This window comes from Sciurus carolinensis, chromosome 8 (assembly GCF_902686445.1).
Source record: "Sciurus carolinensis chromosome 8, mSciCar1.2, whole genome shotgun sequence".
Taxonomy (NCBI): Eukaryota; Metazoa; Chordata; class Mammalia; order Rodentia; family Sciuridae; genus Sciurus; species Sciurus carolinensis.
In genome coordinates, this window is record NC_062220.1 from 78,101,774 (window position 1) to 78,117,586 (window position 15,813).

At 32.3% G+C, this 15,813-nt stretch overlaps 2 protein-coding genes across 5 annotated transcripts in view; one reads left to right on the forward strand and one right to left on the reverse strand.

Moving 5' to 3' along the window:
• Snx13 (sorting nexin 13) overlaps nt 1-15,813 on the reverse strand; it is a 157,689-nt gene that overhangs the window by 67,947 nt on the left and 73,929 nt on the right. For 2 of the 4 annotated variants that reach the window (XM_047560792.1, XM_047560791.1), the window contains exons 6-8: nt 4,000-4,121; nt 3,809-3,910; nt 2,503-2,591 (exon numbers count right to left, since the gene is read on the reverse strand). In XM_047560792.1, the coding sequence (XP_047416748.1) occupies nt 2,503-2,591; nt 3,809-3,910; nt 4,000-4,121 (313 nt within the window). Of the gene's footprint in view, nt 1-2,502; nt 2,592-3,808; nt 3,911-3,999; nt 4,122-8,694; nt 8,762-15,813 lie in introns of those variants that run through there. The other 2 variants (XM_047560795.1, XM_047560794.1) reach the window with 2 other exon arrangements.
• LOC124990618 (sterol carrier protein 2-like) lies at nt 11,610-12,794 on the forward strand. The gene has a single exon (XM_047560796.1). It carries the CDS (start codon nt 11,616-11,618, stop codon nt 12,042-12,044), a length of 429 nt encoding a protein of 142 aa, XP_047416752.1. The 5' UTR covers nt 11,610-11,615; the 3' UTR covers nt 12,045-12,794.

A 15,813-nucleotide genomic window follows, 5' to 3' on the forward strand; every position in this document is an offset into this window, starting at 1 on the left:
CAGTCTATACAAAAGACCCATTTAAAAGAAAGAACTTTTGTCTGTTATTTAATCTAAACAAAAATGTCTTTTGGGAAAACGTGGAGTATAATGACTATTGACAAAATTACTGACAAAAGAAAACTGTTAAGGACTATCATCTGAAAAGGAAAAGTGATTTACTGAATGCAGGGCCTTAAATATCCTTAATTAGATTTAAGCATAAAGAAATGAAAAAATGGCCTAAAGGAGGAATCCTTAGCAAAATACATTTTCTCATTACAATCCTTCTTATTTTAAACAATAACCTCATGTAACAAGCCAGATCTTCATTCATAGTCCTTAGGAGTCAGTTTATTTTTCAAGGCTCTGCAGTAGCAATGTGCACCACAGCTATCAAGAGGGCAACTGGGTTTCCTGTTGCATTATAAGTGATTTCTATGATTTAATGCCTGTTATGTACCATTGTACTGTGTTAACCACTATGTATACAATGATGATATATACAGATAAGGTCCCTGTCCTCAAGGAATTTATAATTGATTTGAGAAAAAAATATAAATTAAGTAAACATAACAAATGAATTATTACTTTAAAATATGGTAAATCCTATATGAAGGAAAACAACTGGGTACAGTCAATAGTAGAAAGGAATTACAAGGGAACTTAAGATTGGGTGGTCAGGGAGGGATCTCTGAGGAAGTGACATTAAATAAGATATCAAAAATGAATACTACTTAGCCAACAGACTAACAATAATCAATCTGAGCAGAGACAAAAAGCATATGAGACAGCTCTATGATAACTAGAAAAGAAAGTAGCCTTTTGGGGAAGAAAGTCAATGCGACTGGAGTGCAATGACTACTGATGAAGACATTATCCTTGACCAAATTTTACAAGGCTCCTCTGTTCCCATTTCTAAATTAGGTCTCAACCTTCGGCCTTCCATGTTGATTCATTATTGTATCACACAATTTTAGCAAGAATCCTGTCAAATACATTTAGCCAGAACTCTCCCACCCTCAATAGCTGCTCAAATTCTTCATCCCTGCTCTTGATATTTCATCATCCTGACCTACCATTAGCAAGAATCCTATTAAAAGTCCCATTAAACACAGTCTCCTACCCTACTACTCTAAGTCTCTTATCCATTCGTCCCCACTCTGCTGCTGGGATACAAATCCCTACTTGTTTTATTCAGAATTGAGTCCAGTTCTATACCAAAGTCTTTCTTCTCCTATTCAAATAGTTCCATTTTTACCATACTTCACTGTCTAGCATTTGTTTTCTCTGAAATTGCATTGCATGGAGGCTAGAGAGTAAACAAATGTTATCACACAAGGCCTTATAAGCCTCTAAGAAAGACTCAGGATTTAGAAAATTTGCTCAATGGTAATAGTATTTACTGGATGTAGAAAAGTACTTACTGGATGTAAATGGCAAAAAGGATATAGAGACAAGTATGAGATTTCCATTTTGGAAATGTAAGCTTCAAAAGCCTGAGTTATTCCAGAGGACATTTTAGGTGGGCAGCATGTCAGAGTACCCTGGAGTTCAAAAGGGAAGTCTAGACTAAAGATATAAATTTAGAACTTATTAGCAGGTGGATGGTGTCTAAAGCCAAAAAATGAATGAGCAAAAAGAGGGCCTAGGACTGGAGAACTTTAACATTTAATAAAAGTTAAGTAGAAGATAAGTTCAGATATGTGGTAAATGTGAATCTAATAATAGACATGCCAAGTATTTATCAACTTTGATGTGACTACTCCCCAAAATTAGCCTTAACCATGTAGTTAATCTATCACACTCTTCCATCAAAACTTAGCACTTTCTACTCATTTCACATAAAATGTCATTAAAATACCTGATGAGTACACTGAATTCAAGCTACAGGATGTTAGGAAATTGGGATTGCAATAACATACAGGCATAAAAACATGCTTTAGGAATTGGTATCAGATTCACAGGAGGAAAGACTAACAAGATTATGATTTTCAGGAAAACTCAAAACTTCAATTTTACCCATTCAACTAGGATAAGGACCTAAATAGGTAGCACTTAATCATAATCAAAAGCCAAAGCCAAATGTTATTTCTTTATGTTTGCACATAGAGTTTTACTCCAAAGATTTTCACTAAGGGAATGGAATTCCTACTGTCCTCACCTTTAATGAAAATTAAAATCTTAGCTGTTCAGTTTTATTGGAAGTTTCTGTCCAGAAATATTATTATTATGTAGTCTATCTTAGGTAAAGCTATACAATATTGAAAATTTTTTAAGAATGTACCTTTGTTATAACCAAAAATCCAAGCACCTAAGTTAGGAAGTTAACAAAGCATTGGTCAGGGACTTCTGGAGAACTGGGAAAAGGTTCCTAAGACCCTTGCAGGGAATCTAAGTCAAAACCTTTTCTGGGTCTTCAATAATTTTTTAAGAGCTCAACTGGGTCCTGAGACCAAAAATTTTGAGAACTACTGTTCTAAGTTTCTTTACATTCATTATTTGGTATGAGTTTACGCTTACCCTGACAAAGTATCGCATGATCTTGTTCTGGAAATCTCCAGGAGGTAGCAATAAATATAATAAGACCTCACACAAATCTCTTAGGAATCCTAAAATAGAAAAGGTAGCTATAATAACATTAGAAAACCTAAAATCTCCAACTGCTCTTAATAAAAGACACAAAAAAGGTAAAAATATGCAATTCCCTAGCTATACTGACTTACTATTTTAATAATTAGTACACATCAGCATTCATTAAAATTTACTTCACTGTTCTTCAAATACTATTCAGTAGTGAAACTAAAATTTCTTTAATTCTGCTCAGTTTTAGACAGTTTATTGAATCACATGAGAAACTTCAATTATTAAATTTTTCTCCAAAAGAGTTTTAGATATACCCTGTATTCTTCACTTTTACTACACATTGCTTATCTTTGAAACTTTGTTATTTGTGCATTTAAAGATATACCTGTAACTCTTTCAAGAAAAAAACCTCCACTATCTCAGCAGGTGATAGCACAGGAAGAGTATATTCTTCTATGCTACCGATTTAAGTGAGCTCAATTACATAAAGTATTGTACATTATTTACCTACTTCCTAGATTTAGCTATTATTTCATATTATTGTAATGAACTTGCAAGTAAAAGCTAAATTACATAATAGATGTAAAAGGGGAAGAAGAAAAGGAAAGGCAAAGGGAAAAAAGATTAGCACGTTTTCAAATATAAGAAAATAATTATTATTTATTAGGAAAAAAACTACAAATGTTTTTTCTATGGTTGTTCCTATGCTGACACTTCCTGGGAATGAAATTCAATGGCTAATATTGTTAATTTTTAAATGTGCTAATTAGCAAATATTTAATCATAAAACTCAAAAAAACCCTACAATTACTCTGGACTAATCTGCCACAGAGAAAAGACATGTCCTTTTGAAATTATAAATTTCATCTGAAATCATTCATAATGATTTCATTCATACATAATGATTTTGTTTACAATTATAAGTATTTCCTTAGAAAATATTTTAGGATAATAGGTATGATCTTGAAGTAGAATAATAAATCCGAGGTAAAAAGAATCTATTATGGTTTATAAAATAAAACATTTAATTTTAAATATTTGTGCTGCTATATTTAAAGACACATGAATTTTTAAACATAGCCTCTAAAAATGAAAAAAGAATTTGGAAACTATTTGTAAGAGTTAAAATGAACAGTGTCTTCACTATTCTACTTATGTAAGAATAATTTCACCCTTAAATTTGTTCTGATAATTTGTCTTTAAACAGTTACTGTTCTCTAAAGAATTATATTAAAAGGAAAACCTTCTTCATCTTTGGGAGAAGTGCACACTAGGTCACGGCAAACTTCCTTCTCCATTTCAACTTCAACTTCAAAGAAGGTATCTATAAGATCTTCTGCTGTACCTGGAAGAAGGGAACAATTAAAAATATACAAGGTGAAAAGGAAAACAGATTTTTTAAATCCTAATTTTTAAATGGAACAAAAACATTACCTTTTATTTGATCATCTTTCTCTGTTATTCTCTGTTGAGCCTTTCTGAATACTCGTAGGTGCGTGCCAAAATCATCTACAATGCGTGTAGTAAAATAAGGTTGCCAGTCTATTTCTTTTGACCTTATAGAAAACACATTATATAAAAGCAATATATAAATGCTTTACCAAAAAAAAAAAAAAACGTTTATTTTAATGACTGACACACACATGATTATCACAGACTTCAAATTTAAAATGAGATTTTGTTTTACCATTTTTCGTCTTGGTTTCCATTTTACAAGACCCATAGTATATCAAATCTACTTCTTAAGTCTTCTAACAATATTACTTGAACTATTTTATGTGCCAAAGCTTAAAAATACTATCTACTTTGTAAAAACATGAAAAGAAAATTTTTTTTAGTTAAATCTAAAATGAGTTTGACAAGTGTATCACACAATTTCTTAACCCAGACACAAGAATACATAAGGGATTCAGAATATTTTTGTTTGCTTTTAAAAGTGTTAGAAACATTTCTTGGTATCTTTTGAACCTATCTGAATTCTCCATATTCTTTCGTATAGTTATACAATCCAAACTCTTGATCCAAATGCTTTTAGTCTGAGTCTGACTTATTTCTATTTGCATAAACCAGCACTTAAAAACATAACCACTAGAAATAGCTGGTCACAGAAAAATGAGATACTTAAAGAATGATGTATTACATAAAAGCCTTTAGATTATTTATGAAATAGGTTATCACTCATTTTATGAAGTTATCTAGTACTCCATCTCAAAAGCAATAGAACTCAAGAAACACTGCTAATTCAGCACACCAGTGAGAGATTTTCTTAAAAGATAACATAATACAATTACATCTCTCTTTGGATAGAATATTTTAAAATAAGCATCTTTTTTTAATGTTGTTTTTTATTAAAATAGTAGTAAAATTACTTCACCATTTCAGGAACATTTCAGGTAGATAAAATACAAGAGACATATTCATGGAGATATTGGGCAATGGATAAACCAGAAAAGTACACAATAATACATTATCACAATTACCAACACAAGTATAATTAAGTACTAATGAAGAAGTTAACTCGATTACTGTCACTTTTTGAGAGGAAGTTTTAGAGTGATAATGGCACTGAAGAAATAACAGAGGGTTATTTTCAATTAAAAACATTGTTATTAACATTCTTATACTTTTTTCTAAGTCACAATTATGATTTACTGCTTACATGAAGAGAAAGAGTAAACTCTTAAGCACATGAACACCAAATTAATACTAAAAGCTATGCCTTTTAGTCTTACCTTTGAAGAAAGATTAACATTATTTGAAGAGTCACACATATAAGCATATAAATAAACTTGGTAATAATATTCGGCCTCAAAATAAAATCTAAAAAACTTAAACTAGCAGTTCTTAGAGTCTTTTTCCCCCTTGTTAAAAAAAGAAATCACAATCTGTGAGTACCTTTAAAAAATCTTTACATAAATATTTACTCAGTCATCAATACTTCAAAATTGTATAAAAATAGAATTTATTGAGCATAGACCAGGAGCTCATTTAACTCATAAAAGGCTCATTCTAAAAAATTTAGAAGAAAATAATATATAATGTTCCAAGTTATATCAGTTCTACTTCATGGTGCAATGTTATTTATTTAATTTACTGAAATTTTTTCCAAAATAAAATATACCAATTTTTGAAGGTTCTAGGTAAACCCATCTTTATTCATATAGAGGACATAATGACATTTAAAATGAGCAAAATCATCAAAAAATACAAAGTTATAAAAACTATTTTAATTTTTATGTATTCATTTCTGTTTTAATACAGAAATATGACGAGGGTGGGAAAATGAAAAAAACAATATTCCATATCTCTACTCAACATCACTATTTTGCATTCCTTTGACTTTCTTCCTATGACTACGTGAAAACTCAAAAGAACTTTTTTATATTAGTAAGAACAATAGCATAGTTTTTCCATTCATAAAAAGAATATATGCTAAAGATTTCTGATAATGTGTCAAGATTAGAAAATACTTTGATGACGGTGAAGTACTAAATTATGATGTACGATAAATGTGCAAGAAATGTATGTAACTATGACTAAAAGATCATTTAATTATGTAATAGCTACATTTCATTCTATTGCATTTTCTACATCACTTTCTATTGGAGTTTTTAATAGCAATTATTCTTAAATTATGCCCATAAACTTTTTTCCACTTTTAAAAAAATATTCCACCAAATGACACCTATTCTAGTAAAAACACATGGGTTACTCACAATGAACCTTATTATTGATACTTTCCTTTTATTATTATTTATAAGCTGTCATTTCTTACACTTAAAAATAAGGATTTTATTTCTTATGTGATCAAAAAAATTAAAGATATAATTAACCTGCCCTAAAAGACATAAAATTTACAGTAAGACCCCGAAGTTTATATATCTTGCCAAATTATTGCAAGAATTAAAAACACTAACTGGAAATCAAACAAGCTGTGAAATTTTAACTGAAGAACAAAAGCAAAGCAAAACCAGAAACTATACTTTTCTCTGAACATAAATTTTGCACACTCTCATCTCTAACATCATCATCCTACTTCTTGCCACTATCCTACCTCTTGGTCTCCCAGATCCACTCATCTCCCTTCCATCCCATTTTCTACAGAGCAACCAAATTTGTATTGTAAAACTTTTCAATACATTCTCAGGGCTAAGCATCAATACATTCTCTCAGATCATGAATGCCTGCATCCTGGCTCATTTTCTCTTCATCATCTATTTCACCCACATCCTCCCTTTCCAGCTACAGACCCACATGTTTTGTTTTTTTGTTTTTCCTTCACTTCTCAAACTCAAATGTGCCCCTTCTTACTTAAGTGCCTCTAGACAAATTATTCTCTCTGCCAAGGTTGCTCAACCTTACCCACTCTCCACATATTTCTCATCTCTCTGATCTCCCCTCAACATTCACTTGAAAAATCCAACATATTTCAGAGATCATCTGAAATGTCACTTACATATGGCAGCCTTCACTGACACCCATCCTCTCCACTATTACCTCAGAATAGTCCTGATTCTTTGGTTATACATTCAAATAACATCAAACTTTCCACTTTTTATAGCACTTACAACCTGCAATTAAATACTTTCACTGTTAGAATGAAGAATATTAAAAAGAAGACCTTGCTTTCCTCAACTATGACCATTTTATTCATAGTTATATCCCCAAGTGCTAAGTAATTTGAACACTGGAGGCACTTGATTCATACTGATTTACTGAATCGCCTTACAGGGCCAAAGCACTATTAACAGGAGCCTGGAGAGGACCACATGAGGTATACAGAATAGTTGCATCCTTACTCCTTAAGTTCTAAATAGCACATGAGCTGAGAAGCTCTTTTTGCCCCAAAGTTACTTAATGTATAAAAGGCAAGGAATGTCACAAATATGTGGGTTGAGATTGGTATTATACAAATTGCTTACTTGTCCCAGTTATTCTAAGAAGTGTACAACTTCTCACTAGTAATATACCACCAAAATCAAATAAATATTTCCAGAAATTGCACTGCGCTACAACAGGTGTCCTTCATTTGAGTAAAAGACCCACCAAGTCATTAGCGATGAAATTCTGCAAGACACATCACTTCTCAGGATTTTTTCTTCTAAGGACACTCAGACTTTCTATAATCATATTAAATAACACAATAAGCACACACACAAGCACACAGAATGATAGGAAACAGGTAATTGGTTAGTAGGTGAATTTAAATATTTGATCAAGAGTCTTGAATACATTTCATTCTAACATACATAAATCTTTCAATGAGGACTAAGAACTTTTCTTTGATTAAGGTTCTGTTAATCAGTGTTAACACACCATGTCTTAAATAAACCACAAACTGCTTCCATGCTGCAATAAGCTGGCATGACAACTATAGGCACTTATGAACAAATCTGAATGTGGGATCTTTGTAAGATTTTCTCTCAAGGTTTCATAGCTGTCTTTCCCATACTTAATTCAACTATAATCTTCAACTAGCTTTGAGTAATTCCAAAGGAAGTAATTTAGTTTGAATAGGAACTACCCTGTGATATTCATCTTTCTTTAAGCTAAGTTAGGAACGAAACTATATGATTATTATAAAAAGCACAGGTGGGATGTACAAGTTTAGAAACAAATACAACTTTTAACATGCTTGACTATCTTTCTCCTCTACATCACCAATAAACATAATCATAACGCAGACTAATTGTACTATACTTTTCTGGAAGTAGGGCCCAGGCATGACACAAACCAGCTTTTGATAACCTTAAAACACAAAAGTGGGAACAGAAGTGGATACAAATAGTAAGAAGTCACTCTACCTAGCCTTAACGATAGGGTTTCAGTCAGTACATAATACAAGGAGACTAGAGAATACTGAAACATCAGTTAATAGACCTTCCACTACAATAGTACAGAATTGGTACTATTTCAAAAAATTGCTTAAAATTTTGCTGAAGAGAACCACACACAGAAATGAGTGGAGATTAAGTGATGTGTCTTAATTTAAGGATGCTTCATTAAAGAGGCTACATTTAAATCTTGATGAATGAGTAGCATTTACATGGGAGAAGAACAGATACAGGAATGAGCAAAAGAAGGGAATGAGCATGGTATACATATGCAAGAGTCATCTTGTAGACTTGCCTGACCAGAGAAGAGGGTGACCGTTTGGCAGTAAACGCAATCTTCACATTCATGGCAGAATACTTTCCTGGAAAAGGTGCCTTATGTCAAAATATAAAAATCAAAGCTGTTTTTCTCATAGAAACAATCCTATAAGAAATGCTACGTTCCTGAAGCCACATTACTTTGTCACAGAAATGACTACTAAGGCCTTATTTAAAAATAGTAAGAACAGCATACTATACTGCATATTGCATAACAAGTATACACACAGACACATTTGGAGAATCTTAGTATTTTGGAATTGAAAGACATCAAGAAAGAAACAGATACACATACAGGGATGGGTCAAAGGTATATCAATCAATACATCAAAACAACCAATCACATAAAATTAACAATATATATTCATCTTCTGTATAAGGACTTTATATTCTACCCACACATACAAAAACAAAAACAAAAACTTTAAAAATTAATATAATACAATTCCTAGTTATTCTGGAGAGATTTTTAACAAGCATCTTTAGGGAGATTAAGAAAAAGTTTTATTCCTTTAGAGAATTTTTTGAACAACTGACCCACAGACAATTTTTGTTCAGAGAAACAAGTAAGTGGCCATCTGTGAAAGAAATAAATTCTTTCTTCTTGAAGCCACTGAATTTTTGAGCCACTAAATCAGACTCTCTCCTTCATAATTCCCTATTTGAAAGAATATACACACTAAAATACATAAACACTTGTCCCATCCTTCAAAAGTCCTTAAAAAAAGACTACTTTTATATAGTGTCAAGAGCTCAGTCTGAAACTGAATTTGGGCTAAAATATTTAATGGCATATAATTGTAAGCTTGATTCTACATCTGCTAAATCAATTTTCCCTTTCTGCTTCAATTCATTCATAAACACAAGCTACTACACATCTATCAAGAGCACATTTCCCCACTCTTATCATCTACTGTAAGGATTTCATTATCAGTACTGATTAAAATAATTTGATTTTTTTCACAAATATCCATGAACTTCTATTAAATTTACTTTTACTTCCTAATTTCTCTCCCAAGTAAAATTCACTTTTTTCCCCTCAAAAATATATCAGGAATTCTTCTCTAATATAAAGAGCTATATTAGCAATCACATAAGGAGACAAATCTCATTACTTCCTGGCTAGAAAAATGTCTACACCCCTTCACAAGGCTGTACTACTCCCAGTGCTAAAGTGGAAGAATTAATAGAGCAACTCTCCCTTTTTCATTTCCAGAAAATTCATACTAATGATTAAAGTCAATAAGAAAGTTTAAGATAGTAGACTTAATAGTAGCACAGATTTATTGTATTTTCACTATTCTATTAAAAATAACAGTAGTTTGGTTAATAATTTTTTTAAGTTTAAATGATAGAAGACTTTTAATTATCAAGAAAAGATCAGTCTAGAAAATGTCTTTTATATTTGAAGTCAGGCATTCTTTCTGACCAATACAAATAAATAAAAAGGTTTAAATAAACTTTATTATCCAACTCCAAGGCTACTTGTTATGGTTTGGAAAAGATATGGCCACAGAAAGCTTACATGTGAGACAATGAAGGAACGTTCATTAAGGTGAAGTGATTAGATTATAAGAGCTATAATCTAACCAGTGGATTAATTCATGTGATGGATTAACAACCTGAAAGGACTACTGTATTAGGTGGTAACTATAAGCAGGAAGGGTGTGAATGGAGAAGTAGGTCACTAGGGGCATGCTTTTGGGATTTATATTTTGTCACTGGCACCTCACTCACTTTCTGCTTCCTGGCTGCGATGAATTGAGCAGCTTTCTTCTGCCATGCCCTTCCACCTGGACCCAGAACAATGGAGTTGGATGACCGTGGACTGAACCTCTGAAACCATGAATACAAAATAAACTTTTCTTCCTAAGTTTTTCTTGTCCAGTATTTTGGTCACAGTGACAAAAAGCTAACATACTCCTACCAGTAAAACAATTGATCAAAGGAGTACTCTAATCAGCTACCCCCAAATTTAACTCAAATTAACTATCCCACACAACTTTAGAAAAAAACACACTATATGATAATTCAAAATATGGACTGAAGCGAAGTGTGTTAGAGAGTGTTTCAGGAGATATGACTGAAAACGAACAAATCAAGATTAAGACAAACCTGAGCAGAGAATCTTAGTATTTTAAAATGGAAAGGAATTTCAATCAAATAATACCACAAGTTCCTATAATTACGGAGCCACAAGAAAAACTACATATTCCAGGTTACATAGTGACACAAAGGTTTTGTTAAATCAGGGTCTCCACCTTTCAAATTAGTGTTCTATCTACTGTATCCAAACAAAGGAACAAAACCTCCTATTCATAAAAGTCATAAATAAATGAATGGAAACAGAAAAAGACTTAGGCATGTAGATGTAAGCAACCATATTAAAGGAAATGATATTTGTGAACTATCGCACTGCTTAAGTCCAGTTCTATATCCTGTGTTCAACACTTTGAGGAAGTCAAAGATTCAGGTGTTCTGGTGACGTGGATGTCAGAACATCAAGAACAAATTATAGGGGCACGCACATGATGCACAGTCACCATTTTGAGGATTGAGTATAAAGAACAAGAGCTGTAAGTCTTAACCAAGCTACTGGAACAGACAATAAAGTAATCTTGGGCTAAGGATGCATTCCTCTATGGTATAATGTTTAAGTACTAAAATGTTAAACTCATGATGTTAATCATTTTAATAAACAAGAATTTTAGTAAAGTTTGCCTAACAAATGAAACATTCAGATCTAACCAAGATGTATATAAAATTCTGTCAAAAAATTAATATGGAAATCACAAATGGGAATTCCATAAAGATTTTTGAATATTCACTATGCTATCATACACAAAGCAAGATCTTAAGCATTAGTTTCAAGATTACTTTCCCCAGACACTCTACAAGATGGGTTTTCCGGAAGCCGCCAGTTCTCTTAGAACACATCAGATCGAGGCTGCTCCCACCAGTGCTGCGGGTGATGGATTTAAGGCAGATCTCGTCTTTAAGGAGATTGAGAAGCTTGAAGAGGATGGAGAACAGTTTGTGAAGAAAATTGGTGGTATTTTTGCCTTCAAGGTGAAGGATGGTCCTGGTGGTAAAGAAGCCACCTGGGTGGTAGATGTGAAGAATGGCAAAGGATCGGTGCTTCCCAACTCAGACAAGAAGGCTGACTGCACAATCACCATGGCCGACTCAGACTTACTGGCTTTAATGAGTGGTAAAATGAATCCTCAGTCGGCCTTCTTTCAAGGCAAACTGAAAATTACTGGCAATATGGGCCTGGCGATGAAATTACAAAATCTTCAGCTTCAACCAGGCAAAGCTAAGCTGTGAAGAATTCCCTTTGGCAACTTTGGAAAATCAAGATGAGATATATAGATATATATCCACATATTTCATTGTCAGAACTTAGACTGAAACTATACATTGGCAAATAGCATGAGACAGATTTGTTAAATGGTGTGACCAATTGTGTTTTTCTTAAGCGCTTGGTAAACAGAGCCTGATGGGGTCCTACTGCTGTTTGGAATTGCATACAACTGTGCATGACAAAGTTAATATGGTAATTATGATTTGGGGTAAATTAGTCTCAGAATAAAATTAGGAACAGTAAAATCTAAAAACTATATAAACAAAAGCTCTCATTTTGCTTAAAAGTATATTTAAGGATTATTCTGCTAAAGATTCAGTGTAAGTTTTTCTTGGGAGAACTAGGGAAGAAACAGAATAACGGTAGCTGACCAGTAATTAGTGTTGTGCACTTAATGACCTGTATCAGTTTCTTACTAATAATTAAAATTCTGTACTGGGATTTAAAAACAAAACAAAACTTGTAAACTTTTGCATTTCATGCCATCAGAAATGTTTTTTTTCTTCCCAAATAAAGTGATATAATCAGAGCTTGCGGAGGGGGAGAGGGATTTATAGCTGAACATAGGCCTATTTTTAAAGTAAAAATATTTGTAAATGGGTTTCTTTCTTGAAAAATCAGGGTATTAGAGTCATTAAATACTGTTGCTAAAAATAATTGAAAAAAGTTTAATTTTAGATGCAGTTTTCAAATTATTATCTCATATTTTTAAGTTTATAAAGCTCTCAGCTTTTTATCATAATTTTCCTTTTTCATGTTTGGTTAATTATCTTCCTGGTTTTTCTAATTCTTATGTTATTTCTTATATCTTAGATATGGAGTAAATATAATGCTTTTGGAAGAATGTTTAATAGAAAATTAAAATAATTCTTGCTGATCAAAAAAAAAAAAAGATTACTTTCCCCAAAACGGAGAGTAGCTGCCTACACAAAACATCTTAAGAATAATTGAAAAAAAAAATTATGTTCACAAGAACACAAAGAAAAGGGAAAGAGGCAATGAATTCGTTAAAGTCATCTTAAACTATCTGTACTGCCAATGTTTTTATCTATCTCTGGCTAAAAAGTAATAAATGTTATAAAATGTAATTCCTTCTTTAGTATTCCTTAGCAGTACTCAACCATAAACTCACAATCCAAACAGCACTGTTAATATGTTAGTACAGTTCTTTTTAATTTCTTTTATATATGCATTTACAAATTTTATATGACTGTATAGAGCATATACTACTTTCTATGATTTTCAATCCAATATATTTCCTATAAATTTAATGGTAGTTCTTAAGTGTTTTTATGTATTCATTTATTTTTATGGTGCTAGGGATCAAACACTGGGTTTTATTCATGCTAAGCAAGCATTGTACTACAAAGAAACATTTCCAACTCTTCTTAAAAGGTTTTAATGGCCCAAAACTGTCAAGTCCTGGGATTGGTTAACTTTTTCCTAACAGGCCAAATCATGTTTTGTTTTTTTTTTCTTTCAATTTTTTTTCATACATATAATATAGGGTAATAATGCCTGTCTCATTCTACAGTCCTTCCCATCTCCACCGCCCCAACCCTCCCCTCACTACCCTCTGCGTAAACCAAAGTTCCTTCATTCTTCCCTACCCACCCCCCACTATGGATCAGCATCCACTTATCAAGAAAACATTTGACCTTAAGTTTTTTGGGACTGGCTTATTTCACTCGGCATGATATTCTCTAGTTCCATTTACAGCACAAAAGCAGCTATGGACAAAATGCAAATGACTCTCCAATAAAGCTGTAATTACAAAAACAACAGGCAGTAATACACTCAATAATAAAATGACAAGTAATCTAAGTTAAAAATGGAGAAAGGAGTCAGGTGTGGTATTGCACACCTATAATCTCAGAAGCTAGGGAGGCGAAGGCAGGAGGATCTTGAGTTTAGAAACCCTGCCTCTAAGTAAAATACAAAAAAAAGGACTGGGGATGTGGCTTAGAGCTTAAGTATCCCTGAGTTCAATCCTCGGTATTCAAAAGAAAAGAAAGGAGTTGAACAGAAATTTCTCTAAAGAAGATACACAAATGGCCAATAAGTATATAAAAAGATGTTCAATATCGCTAGCTATCAGAGAAATGCAAATCAAAACCATAATGAGATACTACTTCACCCACAAGGGGCTATAATAATAATAATTTTTAAAAAACATGCCAAGTATTGACAAGGATATGGAGAAACTGGAGACCTCATACACTGGTAAGTGAAATGTTAACAACATGCAGCCACTCTGAAACAGCTTGTATTCCTTCAAAAAATTAAACACTATCTGACACAGAAGTTACACTTCTAGATATACACCTAAGAGAAATAAAAACATATCCACACAAAAACTTGTACACCAGAGCTCACAGCATTAATCATAATATTCCAAAAAGTAGAAAGAATCCATATATTTATCAACTAATAAACAAATGAACAAAGCATGGTCTACCTGTACAATGGGACACTATTGAAGGATAAAGAAGTAAGTAATAATGTTATAACATGGATGAACCTCAAAAACATGCTAAAATGCTGAAATGAACCAGTTACAAAAGACCACATAAACTTATCTTATTCATATAAAACGCCCAGAATAGACAAATTCAGAGAAGTAAATCAAAGTAGTTGCCCAGAGCCAGAACCTGGGGAAGGATACAGAAGTGAATGATATTGGGTATATAAGGTTTCTTTGTGAGGTCATTAAAATATTCTTCAATTGATTTGTGAGGTACAAATCACATATATTGCACAACTCTGTTAACATACGAAAAGCATATGGTTTGTGAATTGTATGAATACATAATTATCATTCCCTCATCTATTCTAAAAATGTGAAAATCAACTTATTTTCCCTTCTTCTAAATAGATGGTTTTTAATTGTTTATGCTCTACTGTAACAAATATGACAATTATATTTTGGAGTAATATCCATTTTAAGGTAAGTTTTCAAATGACAGAGAACATGAAATGTCAAAAGAAATATAAAAATTGTAAAGGTCCACTATTTGTTTGCCTTTTAGACAATTCTAGGAATATACCACTTTTAAAAAAATTATTTCTATAGCAATAGGTAGTAAGAAAAAGAATAAATCTTTAATAACACAGTCCCTGTCATTCCAGAAACAGTTATATCATTAGTAATACCAGTGAATTCTGGAATCTACATATGTGTCCTCCTACACCCATGGGAAAACCGTTCAGGAAGAAACAGCAGAATCAGAATGTATCTTCTTTCTGCTAAACTTGAGGTTAAAGGGAGCAGCAATGGAGAGATTTTATAATCATATTTTACTTTGAAGAGTAAAAACAAGGTTCCTTATTCACTTGAATCTCCTTATGGTTTCTACCACATTATCTTTTTTTAAATTCCTCTTAGAATTGTTCTTGTAATATTCTTCTTTCATAACATGCCCTTCATTTCTATCTTATATACCTATGCTTGCAGGCTATAATCAGCCTCAACCCAAATGAGGTCTTTGTTTCTCCAGTTCACCCTATCTCTATGTGACAAACAGTTTTCAGTACAACATAAATAAGTATTTTATTTCCTCTCCATTTCATATGCTTTAATTTTGTCTTCCCTGTCAGACCCTTTCCCCAATAAAAAAGCTAAGACAAGGTCATACAATGTTATATAACCTAGGTATTTAGTAAATAATAACAATAATAGCAAAGTTAATCATTGAGTGGTTATTATGTATCAATTAACTAAGGCATAATTGT

Excerpts from the sequence above, each read along its gene's own strand:
- LOC124990618 (XM_047560796.1), top strand. The coding sequence starts at position 11,616 with ATGGGTTTTCCGGAAGCCGCCAGTTCTCTTAGAACACATCAGATCGAG.